The sequence below is a fragment of the Triticum aestivum genome, chromosome 2A (assembly GCF_018294505.1).
Source record: "Triticum aestivum cultivar Chinese Spring chromosome 2A, IWGSC CS RefSeq v2.1, whole genome shotgun sequence".
NCBI classification, from domain to species: domain Eukaryota; kingdom Viridiplantae; phylum Streptophyta; class Magnoliopsida; order Poales; family Poaceae; genus Triticum; species Triticum aestivum.
This window is the reverse complement of record NC_057797.1, coordinates 18,266,762-18,286,838: the sequence shown is the minus strand read 5'-3', so window position 1 is coordinate 18,286,838 and position 20,077 is coordinate 18,266,762. Positions and strand designations below refer to the sequence as shown.

Here is a 20,077-nt window from a genome sequence, read left to right as displayed (position 1 = left end):
CGGCTAAGGAACGATCACGAAGATCAACTTGTGTGTCTTGGGGTGCCCCCCTGCCCCCGTATATAAAGGAGCAAGGGGAGGGGGCCGGCCGGCCAAGCTAGGCGTGCCAGGGGAGTCCTACTCCCACTGGGAGTAGGATTCCCCCCCCCCCCCCAATCCTAGTCCAACTAGGTTTCCCGGAGGGGGAAAGAGAGAGAGAGGGCGCCGCCCCCTTCTCCTAGTCCTACTAGGACTAGGGAAGGGGGGAGAGGCGCGCGGCCACCTTGGCCTGGCCCTTCCTCCTTTTCCACTAAGGCCCATGAGGCCCATTATGCTCCCGGGGGGTTCCGGTAACCTCCCGGTACTCCGGTAAATTCCCGTTTTCACTCGGAACCATTCCGAAGTCCAAACATAGGCTTCCAATATATCAATCTTTACGTCTCGACCATTTCGAGACTCCTCGTCACGTCCGTGATCACATCCGGGACTCCGAACTCCTTCGGTACATCAAAATACACAAACTCATAATAACCGTCATCGAAACCTTAAGCGTGCGGACCCTACGGTTCGAGAACAATGTAGACATGACCGAGACACGTCTCCGGTCAATAACCAATAGCGGGACCTGGATTCCCATATTGGCTCCTACATATTCTACGAAGATCTTTATCGGTCAGACCGCATAACAACATACGTTAGTTCCCTTTGTCATCGGTATGTTACTTACCCGAGATTTGATCGTCGGTATCCAATACCTAGTTCAATCTCGTTACTGGTAAGTCTCTTTACTCGTTCCGTAATACATCATCTCACAACTAACTCATTAGTTGTAGTGCTTGCAAGGCTTATGTGATGTGCATTACCGAGAGGGCCCAGAGATACCTCTCCGACTATCGGAGTGACAAATCCTAATCTCGAAATACGCCAACCCAACATCTACCTTTGGAGACACCTGTAGTACTCCTTTATAATCACCCAGTTACGTTGTGACGTTTGGTAGCACCCAAAGTGTTCCTCCGGCAGACGGGAGTTGCATAATCTCATAGTCATAGGAACATGTATAAGTTATGGATGAAAACAATAGCAACACACTAAACGATCAGGTGCTAAGCTAATAGGAATGGGTCATGTCAATCAGATCATTCAACCAATGATGTGACCTCGTTAATCAAATGACAACTCCTTTGTCTATGGCTAGGAAACTTAACCATCTTTGATTAACGAGCTAGTCAAGTAGAGGCATACTAGTGACACTCTGTTTGTCTATGTATTCACACATGTATTATGTTTCCGGTTAATACAATTCTAGCATGAATAATAAACATTTTATCATGAAATAAGGAAATAAATAATAACTTTATTATTGCCTCTAGGGCATATTTCCTTCAGTCTCCCACTTGCACTAGAGTCAATAATCTAGATTACACAGTAATGATTCTAACACCCATGGAGTCTTGGTGCTGATCATGTTTTGCTCGTGGAAGAGGCTTAGTCAACGGGTCTGCTACATTCAGATCCGTATGTATCTTGCAAATCTCTATGTCTCCCACCTGGACCAAGTCCCAGATGGAATTGAAGCGTCTCTTGATGTGTTTGGTTCTCTTGTGAAATCTGGATTCCTTCGCCAAGGCAATTGCTCCAGTATTGTCACAAAAGATTTTCATTGGACCCGATGCACTAGGTATGACACCTAGATCGGATATGAACTCCTTCATCCAGACTCCTTCATTAGCTGCTTCCGAAGCTGCTATGTACTCCGCTTCACATGTAGATCCCGCTACGACGCTTTGTTTAGAACTGCACCAACTGACAGCTCCACCGTTTAATGTAAATACGTATCCGGTTTGCGATTTTGAATCGTCCGGATCAGTGTCAAAGCTTGCATCAACGTAACCACTTACGATGAGCTCTTTGTCACCTCCATATACGAGAAACATCTCCTTAGTCCTTTTCAGGTACTTCAGGATATTCTTGACCGCTGTCCAGTGATCCACTCCTGGATTACTTTGGTACCTCCCTGCTAAGCTGATAGCAAGGCACACATCAGGTCTGGTACACAGCATTGCATACATGATAGAGCCTATGGCTGAAGCATAGGGAACATCTTTCATTTTTTCTCTATCCTCTGCAGTGGTCGGGCATTGAGTCTTACTCAACTTCACACCTTGTAACACAGGCAAGAACCCTTTCTTTGCCTGATCCATTTTGAACTTCTTCAAAACTTTGTCAAGGTATGTACTCTGTGAAAGTCCAATCAAGCGTCTTGATCTATCTCTATAGATCTTGATGCCCAATATGTAAGCAGCTTCACCGAGGTCTTTCATTGAAAAACTCTTATTCAAGTATCCCTTTATGCTATCCAGAAATTCTATATCATTTCCAATCAGTAATATGTCATCCACATATAATATCAGAAATGCTACAGAGCTCCCACTCACCTTTTTGTAAATACAGGCTTCTCCAAAAGTCTGTACAAACCCAAATGCTTTGATCACACTATCAAAGCGTTTATTCCAACTCCGAGATGCTTGCACCAGTCCATAAATGGATCGCTGGAGCTTGCACACTTTGTTAGCTCCCTTTGGATCGATAAAACCTTCTGGTTGCATCATATACAACTCTTCTTCCAGAAATCCATTCAGGAATGCAGTTTTTACATCCATTTGCCAAATTTCATAATCATAAAATGCGGCAATCGCTAACATGATTCGGACAGACTTAAGCATCGCTACGGGTGAGAAGGTCTCATCGTAGTCAATCCCTTGAACTTGTCGGAAACTCTTTGCGACAAGTCGAGCTTTGTAGACAGTAACATTACCGTCAGCGTCAGTCTTCTTCTTAAAGATCCTCTTGTTCTCTATTGCTTGCCGACCCTCGGGCAAGTCAACCAAAGTCCACACTTTGTTTTCATACATGGATCCCATCTCAGATTTCATGGCTTCAAGCCACTTTGCGGAATCTGGGCTCACCATCGCTTCTTCATAGTTCGTAGGTTCATCATGATCTAGTAGCATGACTTCCAGAACAGGATTACCGTACCACTCTGGTGCGGATCTTACTCTGGTTGATCTACGAGCATGTAGTAACTTGATCTGAAGCTTCATGATCAACATCATCAACTTCCTCACTACTTGGTGTAGATATCTCAGAAACCGGTTTCTGAGATAAACTACTTTCCAATAAGGGAGAAGGTACAGTTACCTCATCAAGTTCTACTTTCCTCCCACTCACTTCTTTCGAGAGAAACTCCTTCTCTAGAAAGGATCCATTTTTAGCAACAAAAGTCTTGCCTTCGGATCTGTGATAGAAGGTGTACCCAACTGTCTCCTTTGGGTATCCTATGAAGACACATTTCTCCGATTTGGGTTCGAGCTTATCAGGTTGAAGCTTTTTCACATAAGCATCGCAGCCCCAAACTTTAAGAAACGACAACTTTGGTTTCTTGCCAAACCATAGTTCATAAGGTGTCGTCTCAACGGATTTTGACGGTGTTCTATTCAACGTGAATGCGGCCGTCTCAAGAGCATAACCCCAAAACGATAGCGGTAAATCTGTAAGAGACATCATAGATCGCACCATATCTAGTAAAGTACGATTACGACGTTCGGACACACCATTACGCTGTGGTGTTCCGGGTGGCGTGAGTTGCGAAACTATTCCGCATTGTTTCAAATGTAGACCAAACTCGTAACTCAAATATTCTCCTCCACGATCAGATCGTAGAAACTTTATTTTCTTGTTACGATGATTTTCAACTTCACTCTGAAATTCTTTGAACTTTTCAAATGTTTCAGACTTGTGTTTCATTAAGTAGATATACCCATATCTGCTCAAATCATCTGTGAAGGTGAGAAAATAACGATATCCGCCACGAGCCTCAACATTCATCGGACCACATACATCCGTATGTATGATTTCCAACAAATCTGTTGCTCTCTCCATAGTACCGGAGAACGGTGTTTTCGTCATCTTGCCCATGAGGCACGGTTCGCAAGTGCCTAGTGATTCATAATCAAGTGACTCCAAAAGTCCATCAGTATGGAGTTTCTTCATGCGCTTTATACCGATATGACCTAAACGGCAGTGCCACAAATAAGTTGTACTTTCATTATCAACTCTGCATCTTTTGGCTTCAACATTATGAATATGTGTATCACTACTTTTGAGATTCATCAAAAATAGACCACTCTTTAAGGGTGCATGACCATAAAAGATGTTACTCATATAAATAGAACAACCATTATTCTCTGATTTAAATGAATAACCGTCTCGCATCAAACAAGATCCAGATATAATGTTCATGCTCAACGCTGGCACCAAATAACAATTATTTAGGTCTAATACTAATCCCGAAGGTAGATGTAGAGGTAGCGTGCCGACCGCGATCACATCGACTTTGGAACCATTTCCCACGCGCATCGTCACCTCGTCCTTTGCTAGTGTCCGCTTAATCCGTAGTCCCTGTTTCGAGTTGCAAATATTAGCAACAGAACCAGTATCAAATACCCAGGTGCTACTGCGAGCTCTAGTAAGGTACACTGTTGGGGAACGTAGCAGAAATTCAAAATTTTCCTACGTGTCACCAAGATCTATCTATGGAGAAACTAGCAACGAGTATTCAGATTCATCTACATACCTTTGTAGATCGCGTGCGGAAGCGTTCAAGTGAACGGGGTTGATGGAGTCGTACTCGTCGTGATTCAAATGACCGATGATCCTAGTGCCGAACGGACGGCACCTCCGCGTTCAACACACGTACAGCCCGGTGACGTCTCCCACGCCTTGATCCAGCAAGGAGAGAGGGAGAGGTTGAGGAAGACTCCATCCAACAGCAGCACAATGGCGTGGTGGTGGTGGAGGAGCGTGGCAATCCTGCAGGGCTTCGCCAAGCACCGCGGGAGAGGAGGAAGATGTGTCACGGGAGGGAGAGGGAGGCGCCAGGGCTTAGATGCGGCTGCCCTCCCTTTCCCCCACTATATATAGGGCCAAGGGAGAGGGGGGGGGGGCGCAGCCTTGGCCCTTCCTCCAAGGAAGGGTGCGGCCAGGGAGGTTTCCCTCCCCCCCAAGGCACCTAGGAGGTGCCTTCCCTCCTTGGGACTCTTCCTTAGGGTTCCCCCTTCACCCCAGGCGCATGGGCCCTAGGGGAAGTGGCGCCCCAGCCCACTTTGGGCTGGATCCCTTCTCACTTCAGCCCATGGGACCCTCCGGGATAGGTGGCCCCACCCGGTGGGCCCCCGGGACCCTTCCGGTGGTCCCGGTACAATACCGATAACCCCGAAACTTGTCCCGATGGCCGAAATAGGACTTCCTATATATAAATCTTTACCTCCGGACCATTCCGGAACTCCTCGTGACGTCCGGGATCATATCCGGGACTCCGAACAACATTCGGTAACCACATACAAGCTTCCTTTATAACCCTAGCATCATCGAACCTTAAGTGTGTAGACCCTACGGGTTCGGGAGACATGCAGACATGACCGAGACGTTCTCTGGTCAATAACCAACAGCAGGATCTGGATACCCATGTTGGCTCCTACACGTTCCACGATGATCTCATCGGATGAACCACGATGTCAAGGACTTAATCAATCCCGTATACAATTCCCTTTGTCTAGCGGTATTGTACTTGCCCGAGATTCGATCGTCGGTATCCCGATACCTTGTTCAATCTCGTTACCGGCAAGTCTCTTTTACTCGTTCCGCAACACATCATCCCGTGATCAACTCCTTGATCACATTGTGCACATTATGATGATGTCCTACCGAGTGGGCCCAGAGATACCTATCCGTCACACGGAGTGACAAATCCCAGTCTCGATTCGTGCCAACCCAACGGACACTTTCGGAAATACCTGTAGTGTACCTTTATAGCCACCCAGTTACGTTGTGACGTTTGGCACACCCAAAGCATTCCTACGGTATCCGGGAGTTGCACAATCTCATGGTCTAAGGAAGTGATACTTGACATTAGAAAAGCTTTAGCATACAAACTACATGATCTTGTGCTAGGCTTAGGATTGGGTCTTGTCCATCACATCATTCTCCTAATGATGTGATCCCGTTATCAACGACATCCAATGTCCATGGTCAGGAAACCGTAACCATCTATTGATCAACGAGCTAGTCAACCAGAGGCTTACTAGGGACATGGTGTTGTCTATGTATCCACACATGTATCTGAGTTTCCTATCAATACAATTCTAGCATGGATAATAAACGATTATCATGAACAAGGAAATATAATAATAATCAATTTATTATTGCCTCTAGGGCATATTTCCAACAGTCTCCCACTTGCACTAGAGTCAATAATCCAGTTCACATCGATATGTGATTAACACTCAATGTCACATCCCTATGTGACTAACACCCAAGAGTTCTGGGTTTGATCATGTTATGCTTGTGAGAGAGGTTATAGTCAACGGGTCTGAAACATTCAGATCCGTATGTACTTTGCAAATTTCTAAGTCATCTTGTAGATGCAACTACTACGCTACATTTGGAGCTATTCCAAATAACTGTTCTACTATACGAATCCAGTTTACTACTCAGAATAATCTGGATTAGTGTCAAAGTTTGCATCGCGTAACCCTTTACGACGAACTCTTTTAACACCTCCATAATCAAGAAAATTCCTTAGTCCACTAGTTACTAAGGATAACTTTGACCGTTATCTGGTGATCTACTCCTAGATCACCTTTGTACCCTCTTGCCAATCATGTGGCAAGGCACACATCACGTGTGGTACTCAGCATAGCATACTATGGAGCCTATGTCTAAGCATAGGGGACGACCTTCATCCTTTCTCTCTGTTCTGCCGTGGTCGAGTTTTAAGTCTTTAACTTCGTACCTTACAACTCAGGCAAAAACTTCCTTCTTTGACTGATCCATCTTGAACGCCTTCAAGATCATGTCAAGGTATATGTGCTCATTTGAAAGTACCATTAACCATTTCGATCTATTCTTATAGATCTTGATGCTCAATGTTCAAGTAGCTTAATCCAGGTTCTCCATTGAAAAACACCTTTCAAATAACCCTATATGCTTTCCAGAAATTCTACATCATTTCGGATCAACAATATGTCAACCACATATACTTATCAGAAATGTCGTAGTGCTCCCACTCACTTTATTGTAAATACAAGTTTCTAACAAACTTTCTATAAACCCATAAACTTTGATTACTCCATCAAAGTGTATATTCCGACTCCGAGATGCTTACTCCAGTCCTTCGAAGGATTGCTGGAGCTTTGCATATTTGTTAGCATCTTTCAGGATCGACAAAATCTTCTGGTTGTATCACATACAACCTTTCCTCAAGAAAATCATCAAGGAAACAATATTTTGACATCCTATCTGCAAGATTTCATAAATAATGCAGTACCTGCTAATATAATTCTAACAGGCTTTTAGCATCGCTACGAGTGAGAAAGTCTCATCGTAGTCAACTCCTTGAACTTGTCGGGAAACACCTTAACGACAAGTCAAGCTTTCTCAATGGTGACACTTACCATCATTGTCTGTCTTCCTTTTAAAATCCATCTGTACTCAACAGCCTTACGACCATCGAGCCGTTCTGCCAAAGTCTACACTTTGTTTTCATACATGGATCCTCTCTCGGATTTTATGGCCTTGAGCCATTCATCGGAATCCGGGCCCACCATCGCTTCTCCATAGCTTGTAGGTTCATTGTTGTCTAGCAACATGACTTCCGTCCTACGAGGTTTGGGAGTGACTTGATCCGAAGTCTCATGATCACTATCATAAGCTTCCACTTCAATTGGTGTAGGTGCCATAGGAACAACTCCTGTGCCCTGCTACATACTAGTTGAAGTGACGGTTCAACAACCTCATCAAGTCTCCACCATCCTCCCACTCAATTCTTTCGAGAGAAACTTTTCCTCGAGAAAGGACCCGATTTGAGAAACAATCCCTATTGCTTTAGGATCTGAGATAGGAGGTATACCCAACTCTTTTGGGTGTCCTATGAAGATGCATTTATCCGCTTTGGGTTCGAGCTTATCAGCCTGAAACTATTTCACATAAGCGTCGCGACCCAAACTTTTAAGAAATGACAGCTTAGGTTTCTCCAAACCATAGTTCATTCGGTGTCATCTTATCGGAATTACGTGGTGCCCTATTTAAGTGAGTGCGGTTGTCTCTAATGCCTAACCCATGAACGATAGTGGTAATTCGATAAGAGACATCATGGTACGCACCATATCCCATAGGGTGCAACTATGATGTTCGGACACACCATCACACTATGGTGTTCCAGGCGGTATTGGTTGTGAAACAATCTCCACAATGTCTTAATTGTATGCCAAATTCGTAACTCAGATATTCGTCTCTATGATCGTATCATAGACATTTTATCCTCTTGTCACGATAATCTTCAACTTCACTCTGAAATTACTCGAACCATTCAATAATTCAGACTTGTGTTTCATCAAGTAGATATACTCAACATCTACTCGAATTATCTGTGAAGTAAGAACATAACGATATTCACTGTATGCCTCAGCACTCATTGGGCCTCACACATCAAAATGTGTTACTTCCAACAAGTTGCTATCTTGTTCCATCTTACTGAAAACGAGGCTTTTCAGTCATCTTGCCCATGTGGTAAGATTTGCATATCTCAAGTGATTCAAAATCAAGTGAGTCCAAACGATCCATCTGCATGGAGTTTCTTCATGCGTATACACCAACAGACATGGTTTGCATGTCTCAAACTTTTCAAAAACGAGTGAGTCCAAAGATCCATCAACATGGAGCTTCTTCATGCATTTTATACCAATATGACTTACATAGCAGTGCCACAAGTAAGTGGTACTATCATTATTATCTTATACCTTATGGCATGAAAATGTGTATCACTGCGATCAAGATTCAATAAACCATTCCTTTTAGGTGCAAGACCATTGAAGGTATTATTCAAATAAATAGAGTAACCATTATTCTCTTTAAATGAACAACCGTATTGCGATAGACATAATCCAATTATGTCTATGCTCAACGCAAACACTAAATAACAATTATTCAGGTTTAACACCAATCTCGATGGTAGAGTGAGCGTGCGATGCTTGATCATATCAACCTTGGAAACACTTCCAATACATATCGTCCGCTCACTTTTAGCTAGTATCCGTTTATTCCGCAGCTTTTATTTCAAGTTACTAACACTTAGCAACTGAACCGGTATCTAATACCCTGCTGCTACTAGGAGTACTAGTAAAGTACACATTAACATAATGTATATCCAATATACTTCTATCGACAGCCTTCTCATCTACCAAGTATCTAGGGTAATTCTGCTCTAGTGGTTGTTCCCCTTATTACAGAAGCACTCAGTCTCGGGTTTGGGTTCAACCTTGGGTTTCTCCACTAGAGCAGCAGCTGATTTGCCGTTTCATGAAGTATCCCTCCTTGCCCTTACCCTTCTTGAAACTAGTGGTTTCACCAACCATCAACAATTGATGCTCCTTCTTGATTTCTACTTTCGCGGTTTCAAACATTGCGAATATTTCAAGGATCATCATATTTATCCCTGATATGTTATAGTTCATCACGAAGCTCTCGCAGCTTGGTGGTAATGACTTTGGAGAAACATCACTATCTTATCTGGAAGATCGACTCCCACTCGATTCAAGTGATTTGTTGTACTCAGACAATCTGAGCACAAGCTCAACGATTGAACTTTTTCTCCCTTAGTTTGCAGGCTAAGAAACTTGTCGGAGGTCTCATACCTCTTGACGTGGGCACGAGCCTGAAATTGCAATTTCAGTCCTCGAAACATCTCATATGTTTTACGACGTTTCAAAAACGTCTTCGGTGCCTCAACTCTAAACCGTTTAACCGAACTATCACGTAGTTATCAAAATGTGTATGTCAGATGTTCGCAACATCCACAGACGACGTTCGAGGTTCAGCACACTGAGCGGTGCATTAAGGACATAAGCCTTCTATGAAGCAACGAGGACAATCCTCGGTTTACGGACCTAGTCCGCATAATTGCTACTAACAACTTTCAACTAAATTTTCTCTAGGAACGTATCTAAACAGTAGAACTAAAGCGTAAGCTATAACTTGCAAAGTTCTTTTGACTATGTTCAGGATAATTAAGTTCATCTTATGAACTCCCACTCAGATAGACATCCCTCTAGTCATCTAAGTGATTACATGATCCGAGTCAACTAGGCCGTGTCCGATCATCACGTGAGACGGACTAGTCAAATCGGTGAACATCTTCATGTTGATCGTATCTGCCATACGACTCATGCTCGACCTTTCGGTCTTCAGTGTTCCGAGGCCATGTCTGTACATGCTAGGCTCGTCAAGTCAACCTAAGTGTTTGCATGTGTTCCGAGGCCATGTCTGTACATGCTAGGCTCGTCAACACCCATTGTATGTGAACGTAAGGATCTATCACACCCGATCATCACGTGGTGCTTCGAAACGACGAACTTTAGCAACGGTGCACAGTTAGGGGAGAACACTTCTTGAAATTTTAATGAGGGATCATCTTATTTACTACCGTTGTTCTAAGCAAATAAGATGCAATAACATGATAAACATCACATGCAATCAAATAGTGACATGATATGGTCATCATCACTTTGTTCCTTTTGATCTCCATCTTCGGGGCTCCATGATCATCATCGTCACCGACATGACACCATGATCTCCATCATCATGATCTCCATCATTGTGTCTTCTTGAAGTTGTCTCGCCAACTATTACTTCTACTACTATGGCTAACGGTTAGCAATAAAGTAAAGTAATTACATGACGTTTATGTTGACACGCAGGTCATAAATAAATTAAAGACAACTCCTATGGCTCCTGCCGGTTGTCATACTCATCGACATGCAAGTCGTGATTCCTATTACAAGAACATGATCATCTCATACATCACATATATCATTCATCACATCCTTTTTGGCCATATCACATCACATAGCATACCCTGCAAAAACAAGTTAGACGTCCTCTAATTGTTGTTTGCATGTTTTACGTGGCTGCTATGGGTTTCTAGCAAAAACGTTTCTTACCTACGCAAAACCACAACGTGATATGCCAATTGCTATTTACCCTTCATAAGGACCCTTTTCATCGAATCTGTTCCGACTAAAGTGGGAGAGACAGACACCCGCCAGCCACCTTATGCAACTAGTGCATGTCAGTCGGTGGAACCGGTCTCACGTAAGCGTACGTGTAAGGTTGGTCCGGGCCGCTTCATCCCACAATACCGTCGAAACAAGATTGACTAGTAACGGTAAGCATATTGAACAAAATCAACGCCCACAACTACTTTGTGTTCTACTCGTGCATAGAATCTACGCAATAGACCTAGCTCATGATGCCACTGTTGGGGAACGTAGCAGAAATTCAAAATTTTCCTACGTGTCACCAAGATCTATCTATGGAGAAACTAGCAACGAGTATTCAGATTCATCTACATACCTTTGTAGATCGCGTGCGGAAGCGTTCAAGTGAACGGGGTTGATGGAGTCGTACTCGTCGTGATTCAAATGACCGATGATCCTAGTGCCGAACGGACGGCACCTCCGCGTTCAACACACGTACAGCCCGGTGACGTCTCCCACGCCTTGATCCAGCAAGGAGAGAGGGAGAGGTTGAGTAAGACTCCATCCAACAGCAGCACAACGGCGTGGTGGTGGTGGAGGAGCGTGGCAATCCTGCAGGGCTTCGCCAAGCACCGCGGGAGAGGAGGAAGATGTGTCACGGGAGGGAGAGGGAGGCGCCAGGGCTTAGATGTGGCTGCCCTCCCTTTCCCCCACTATATATAGGGCCAAGGGAGAGGGGGGGGGGGGCGCAGCCTTGGCCCTTCCTCCAAGGAAGGGTGCGGCCAGGGAGGTTTCCCTCCCCCCCAAGGCACCTAGGAGGTGCCTTCCCTCCTTGGGACTCTTCCTTAGGGTTCCCCCTTCACCCCAGGCGCATGGGCCCTAGGGGAAGTGGCGCCCCAGCCCACTTTGGGCTGGATCCCTTCTCACTTCAGCCCATGGGACCCTCCGGGATAGGTGGCCCCACCCGGTGGGCCCCCGGGACCCTTCCGGTGGTCCCGGTACAATACCGATAACCCCGAAACTTGTCCCGATGGCCGAAATAGGACTTCCTATATATAAATCTTTACCTCCGGACCATTCCGGAACTCCTCGTGACGTCCGGGATCTCATCCGGGACTCCGAACAACATTCGGTAACCACATACAAGCTTCCTTTATAACCCTAGCATCATCGAACCTTAAGTGTGTAGACCCTACGGGTTCGGGAGACATGCAGACATGACCGAGACGTTCTCTGGTCAATAACCAACAGCGGGATCTGGATACCCATGTTGGCTCCCACACGTTCCACGATGATCTCATCGGATGAACCACGATGTCAAGGACTTAATCAATCCCGTATACAATTCCCTTTGTCTAGCGGTATTGTACTTGCCCGAGATTCGATCGTCGGTATCCCGATACCTTGTTCAATCTCGTTACCGGCAAGTCTCTTTTACTCGTTCCGCAACACATCATCCCGTGATCAACTCCTTGATCACATTGTGCACATTATGATGATGTCCTACCGAGTGGGCCCAGAGATACCTATCCGTCACACGGAGTGACAAATCCCAGTCTCGATTCGTGCCAACCCAACAAACACTTTCGGAAATACCTGTAGTGTACCTTTATAGCCACCCAGTTACGTTGTGACGTTTGGCACACCCAAAGCATTCCTACGGTATCCGGGAGTTGCACAATCTCATGGTCTAAGGAAGTGATACTTGACATTAGAAAAGCTTTAGCATACGAACTACATGATCTTGTGCTAGGCTTAGGATTGGGTCTTGTCCATCACATCATTCTCCTAATGATGTGATCCCGTTATCAACGACATCCAATGTCCATGGTCAGGAAACCGTAACCATCTATTGATCAACGAGCTAGTCAACCAGAGGCTTACTAGGGACATGGTGTTGTCTATGTATCCACACATGTATCTGAGTTTCCTATCAATACAATTCTAGCATGGATAATAAACGATTATCATGAACAAGGAAATATAATAATAATCAATTTATTATTGCCTCTAGGGCATATTTCCAACATACACATCAATAACATGTATATCACAGATACCTTTGTTCACCTTGCCATCCTTCTTATCCGCCAAATACTTGGGGCAGTTCCGCTTCCAGTGACCAGTCTGCTTGCAGTAGAAGCACTCAGTTTCAGGCTTGGGTCCAGATCTGGGTTTCTTCTCTTGAGCAGCAACTTGCTTGCTGTTCTTCTTGAAGTTCCCCTTCTTCTTCCCTTTGCCCTTCTTCTTGAAACTAGTGGTCTTATTGACCATCAACACTTGATGCTCCTTCTTGATTTCTACCTCCGCAGCCTTTAGCATTGCGAAGAGCTCGGGCATAGTCTTTACTAACCCTTGCATATTATAGTTCATCACGAAGCCTTTGTAGCTTGGTGGCAGTGATTGAAGAATTCTGTCAATGACACAATCATCCGGAAGATTAACTCCCAGCTGACTCAAGTGATTATAATACCCAGACATTCTGAGTATGTGCTCACTGACAGACCCATTCTCCTCCATTTTGCAGCTATAGAACTTATTGGAGACTTCATATCTCTCAATCCGGGCATTCTGTTGGAATATTAACTTCAACTCCTGGAACATCTCATATGCTCCATGGTTCTCAAACCGACGTTGAAGTCCCGGTTCTAAGCCGTAAAGCATGGCACACTGAACTATCGAGTAGTCATCAGCTTTGCTCTGCCAGACGTTCATAACATCTGGCGTTGCTCCAGCAGCAGGCCTGGCACCTAGCGGTGCATCCAGGACGTAACTCTTCTGTGCAGCAATGAGGATAATCCTCAAGTTACGGACCCAGTCCGTGTAATTGCTACCATCATCTTTCAACTTTGCTTTCTCAAGGAACGCATTAAAATTCAACGGAACAACAGCACGAGCCATCTATCTACAATCAACATAAACAAGCAAGATACTATCAGGGACTAAGTTCATGATAAATTTAAGTTCAATTAATCATATTACTTAAGAACTCCCACTTAGATAGACATCCCTCTAATCATCTAAGTGATCACGTGAGCCAAATTAAACTAAACCATAACCGATCATCACGTGAAATGGATTAGTTCTCAATGGTGAACATCATCATGTTGATCATATCTACTATATGATTCACGCTCGACCTTTCGGTCTCCGTGTTCCGAGGCCATATCTGCATATGCTAGGCTCGTCAAGTATAACCCGAGTATTCTGCGTGTGCAAACCTGGCTTGCACCCGTTGTAGATGGACGTAGAGCTTATCACACCCGATCATCACGTGGTGTCTGGGCACGACGAACTTTGGCAACGGTGCATACTCGGGGAGAACACTTCTTGATAATTTAGTGAGAGATCATCTTATAATGCTACCGTCAATCAATGCAAGATAAGATGCATAAAAGATAAACATCACATGCAAATCAATATAAGTGATACGATATGGTCATCATCATCTTGTGCTTCATGATCTCCATCTCTGCAGCACCATCATGATCACCATCGTCACCGGCGCGACACCTTGATCTCCATCGTAGCATCGTTGTCGTCTCGCCAATCTTATGCTTCTACGACTATCGCTACCACTTAGTGATAAAGTAAAGCATTACAGGGCGATTGCATTGCATACAATAAAGCGACAACCATATGGCTCCTGCCAGTTGCCGATAACTCGGTTACAAAACATGATCATCTCATACAATAAAATATAGCATCACGTCTTGACCATATCACATCACAACATGCCCTGCAAAAACAAGTTAGACGTCCTCTACTTTGTTTGTTGCAAGTTTTATGTGGCTGCTACGGGCTTAAGCAAGAACTCATCTTACCTACGCATCAAAACCACAACGATAGTTTGTCAAATAGACTCCGTTTTAACCTTCTCAAGGACCGGGCGTAGCCACACTTGGTTCAACTAAAGTTGGTGAGATGTCTCCCGCAAGCCATCTATGTGCAAAGCACGTCGAGGGAACCGGTCTCGCGTAAGCGTACGCGTAAGGTTGGTCCGGGTCATCTCATCCAACAATACCGCTGAACCAAAGTATGACATGCTGGTAGGTAGTATGACTTGTATCGTCCACAACTCACTTGTGTTCTACTCGTGCATATAACATCAAACCATAAAAACCTAGGGTCGGATGCCAGTGTTGGGGAACGTAGTAATTTCAAAAATTTTCCTACGCACACACAAGATCATGGTGATGCATATCAACGAGGGGGAGAGTGTTGTCTACATACCCTTGGAGACCTGAAGCGGAAGCGATCACAACGTAGAGGAAGTAGTCGTACGTTCTCCTCGCGATCCGACCGATCCCGGCGCCGTTACTCCGACGCCCCCGAGTTCTTGGCACACGTTCAGCTCGATGAGGCTCCTCGGGCTCCGATCCAGCAAAGCTCCGGAGAGAGAGTTTCGTCAGCACGACGGCGTGGTGACGATCTTGATGTTCTACCGGCGCAGGGCTTCGCCTAAGCACTGCAACGATATATTCGAGGTGTAATATGGTGGACGGGGGCACCGCACACGGCTAAGGAACGATCACGAAGATCAACTTGTGTGTCTTGGGGTGCCCCCCTGCCCCCGTATATAAAGGAGCAAGGGGAGGGGGCCGGCCGGCCAAGCTAGGCGCGCCAGGGGAGTCCTACTCCCACTGGGAGTAGGATCCCCCCCCAATCCTAGTCCAACTAGGTTTCCCGGAGGGGGAAAGAGAGAGAGAGGGCGCCGCCCCTTCTCCTAGTCCTACTAGGACTAGGGAAGGGGGAGAGGCGCGCGGCCATCCTGGCTTGGCCCTTCTTCCTTTTCCACTAAGGCCCATGAGGCCCATTATGCTCCCGGGGGGTTCCGGTAACCTCCCGGTACTCCGGTAAATTCCCGTTTTCACTCGGAACCATTCCGAAGTCCAAACATAGGCTTCCAATATATCAATCTTTACGTCTCGACCATTTCGAGACTCCTCGTCACGTCCGTGATCACATCCGGGACTCCGAACTCCTTCGGTACATCAAAATACACAAACTCATAATAACCGTCATCGAAACCTTAAGCGTGCGGACCCTACGGTTCGAGAACAATGTAGACATGACCGAGACACGTCTCCGGTCAATAACCAATAGCGGGACCTGGATTCCCATATTGGCTCCTACATATTCTACGAAGATCTTTATCGGTCAGACCGCATAACAACATGCGTTAGTTCCCTTTGTCATCGGTATGTTACTTACCCGAGATTTGATCGTCGGTATCCAATACCTAGTTCAATCTCGTTACTGGTAAGTCTCTTTACTCGTTCCGTAATACATCATCTCACAACTAACTCATTAGTTGTAGTGCTTGCAAGGCTTATGTGATGTGCATTACCGAGAGGGCCCAGAGATACCTCTCCGACTATCGGAGTGACAAATCCTAATCTCGAAATACGCCAACCCAACATCTACCTTTGGAGACACCTGTAGTACTCCTTTATAATCACCCAGTTACGTTGTGACGTTTGGTAGCACCCAAAGTGTTCCTCCGGCAGACGGGAGTTGCATAATCTCATAGTCATAGGAACATGTATAAGTTATGGATGAAAACAATAGCAACACACTAAACAATCAGGTGCTAAGCTAATAGGAATGGGTCATGTCAATCAGATCATTCAACCAATGATGTGACCTCGTTAATCAAATGACAACTCCTTTGTCTATGGCTAGGAAACTTAACCATCTTTGATTAATGAGCTAGTCAAGTAGAGGCATACTAGTGACACTCTGTTTGTCTATGTATTCACACATGTATTATGTTTCCGGTTAATACAATTCTAGCATGAATAATAAACATTTATCATGAAATAAGGAAATAAATAATAACTTTATTATTGCCTCTAGGGCATATTTCCTTCAAAAACAAACTGGGTGGAATGTAGCAACCCTGTTGAAACCCCCATATAGTAGACCTTTTCTTACTTGAATAAAACTAGACTTTTGACCTTACAACACTAACATGTCAGAGATTCAGTGTTTAAAGATTATTTCGAATAGTGAAAGTAGTCGCGTAAGTCCATCAGGTTATGCTTCTACCATTTAGGATTTGTGTATTTCTTGATTTTGGGGTATTTTTGGGGATTCAAATTTGGGTAATGTGATGATAGTTATCTAATACTAGACTTACTAGTATGAAAGGCCTTGATAATTTAACTTCATAAATTTATCTTATTGCTAATTTGAGACATATCCATCTGTTTCTGTGAAATCTGGATTTTGTTATAGAGACTTGTTCGAGAGTTATCAAAGATAAACCACTATTATTTTTCATTAGCATACATAGATCAATTCACATTTGTTCTTAGATTGGCCTGTGTTAATATGTTTGTATCCAACGTGGGCTACTTACAATTATTGTGGATTACATCTGAGCATTAGCAATTGTTTTTGTTAAAGTTTACGAACTCTTTCACAGATGGGTTACAGAGCATTTGTTTTATTTATCTATTCATCATGTGCGACTATTCTAACACTTATGATGGCGCATGTGTAATCTTCCTAATCATTATGGCCACGAGTTGTCAAAAGTCATTGGCCCAAATCCTCTGACAACTGCACACAACTGAGCGTCTGATACATTTTATTTCCACATGGCATTATGAGCTTGGTTCTAACCCATATTCGTGTCGTCCATATAAATATCTTGTCTCTTGCTATTTTAGGCCCTCCATGGGGGTTCCTTCTTCTTCTCTATGTGTATGTGCAAATATCGCGTGCATTGGTTGTCATTGTCTTGTATCCATTGTTGCGTCACTTCGGGTATGGCATGGATGTCAAAGAAGCCATAGTTCTTGTTTGGTCGGGGCTGCGAGGGGCAGTTGCTCTATCACTCTCTCTATCTGTTAAAGTAAGTTATTTTTCTTGCGCCAATGCCATCTACCGTCACTCATCTGTTGTTGCCATTATGTGTGTCTACATCTTTTCTTAAAGTAACACGTTGTACAATTTTCTAATATATTTACTGGAATACTTTTACTAGCAAGCCAGTGATGCAGTTCAACCTTATCTGAACCCAGAAGTTGGAACAATGGTATATGCCTTTTTTTCCTAGAAAGTACGTACGAAATATTCATTCGAGCTTTCTTGATATTATAAATGTTTTGCAGTTTGTGTTCTTCACTGGTGGCATTATGTTTCTGACATTGACTTTAAATGGTTCTACCACACAACTTTTGTTGCACCTACTTGGTCTCAGAAAATTCACAGCAACTAAGGTTAGCTTTACAAATTATCATATGTGACTTGTTTTCTATAATATATGCATAGCATGATTCTTATTTTACTTAAAAATGCATATATCCATAAAAGAGGCCTTTCTTAAAATTCGGAAAAAATAATACATGTAGAATGTGTATGGTATATATATTTAAGGGACCGACTAGTGGACATGTGACTAAAATTTTCTTTTGGCTCAACCACTTTTCAGCTGCTGTTCAATTCATATCAAACAACCATATACAACAAACCAACTGACCGCAATTTTGAGACAGTTGATTTCCCTCGCACAACCTAACCCATGAATTTACTCCGAAAAATGACCACAATACTAAAACAAATACCAATTAGGCTGAAATATTCATATCAAACAACCATATACAACACAAATATCAATTTCGCTAAACCAATGAAGACTTCAAAAAGGCACACAAAAAATGACAAGGTTCTTTCAATAGAAGAAAACTCTAGGAATGGTGTTAGAAATTTGAACAAATGAAAAAACAAGGTGAAAACGATAAATTAATCATGGGAGTGGATTACCCCTAAATTGAAAAAATACAAATCTAAAATAAAATGAAACTATGTGTACATAAAATCTCCAGCATTCTTAATCCCACTACACTTGCATACAACAACAAAATTAAACAAGAGAGAAGAATGAAGGAATAAAGAAATGGTACTTCCTATGAAGAAGAAAGAGAATGAAATAAATCTAAAAACAATGACAAAATCTGCACATAATTTATGCTTTTTATATCATTCATCAAGAATGAGCATACAATGGTGGAATTATTCAAAACATAATTTGCAAATAAGGAATGAATTAGTGGCATTTGTTTCTCCCTTTAAAAATAAAGAAATTTTTTTGTACACAATGTACACATAAATTATTATTTTATAATATGGAAGAATAAGCATCTAATAGTGATTTCGCAAAAAAGAAGTTTTCTTAGAGAGAATGAAGTAGTGGCATTAGTATTTGTACTTAAGAAGAAAGAAAAATAAAAAAATAATGACAAATGTTACACATAAATTTATTTTCAATAATATGCAATAATAAGCATATAATTTTGGTTTTTTTGCAAAAAAAATCTAAAAATGAATGAATTAGTGACATTGGTATTACCCATTAAGAAGAAAGAAAATGAACAAAAAATAAAAAATGAGAAAATTTACACATAAATTATGCTTTTTATAATATGCCAGAATAATCATATAATAATGGAATTTTCGCAAAAAAGAAGTCTTCTAAGAAGAAGTGAATTTGTGGCATTGGTATTACCCTTAAGAAAAGTATATGAAATAAAAAGTAAAGCAAAATTTAGATAATGAAATCTTTGTAGGAAGAATAAATTAGTGTCATTGGTATTCACCTTTAAGGAAAGAACAAAATGAAATTGTTTGCACATAAATTGCACACTTTTAGAATTTCCGGGGATAATCACATAGTTGTGGTATTTTTGCAAATAAGAAGTTTCATGAGAAGAATGAATTAGCGACATTGGTATTACCCTTAAAGAAGAAAGAAAATGGAACTAAATCAAAATCAGAAAATGAACATTTTAAGTAATAATGAATTACTGACATTGGTATTACCCTTTAAGAAGAAAATAAAAAAGATTTTTTTTTCAAAATAATGATCTTTTCTAAGAATGAATGAATCAATGTCATGGGTATTGCCCTTGAAGAAGAAGAAAATTGAAAGAAAAAACATTGAAACAAATTACACACAACTTTGCACTAAAATTACACTTTTTGTAATATGCAAAGAA

The 20,077-nt window shown here is 42.8% G+C and overlaps 1 protein-coding gene across 1 annotated transcript in view; it reads left to right on the top strand.

Moving 5' to 3' along the window:
- The window catches only part of LOC123184336 (sodium/hydrogen exchanger 8-like), a 36,568-nt gene that overhangs the window by 5,052 nt on the left and 11,439 nt on the right, over positions 1-20,077 (top strand). Inside the window, exons 12-14 of the mRNA XM_044596482.1 lie at positions 17,750-17,934; positions 18,067-18,117; positions 18,194-18,301. Of these exons, the coding sequence (XP_044452417.1) occupies positions 17,750-17,934; positions 18,067-18,117; positions 18,194-18,301 (344 nt within the window). The remainder of the gene's footprint in view (positions 1-17,749; positions 17,935-18,066; positions 18,118-18,193; positions 18,302-20,077) is intronic.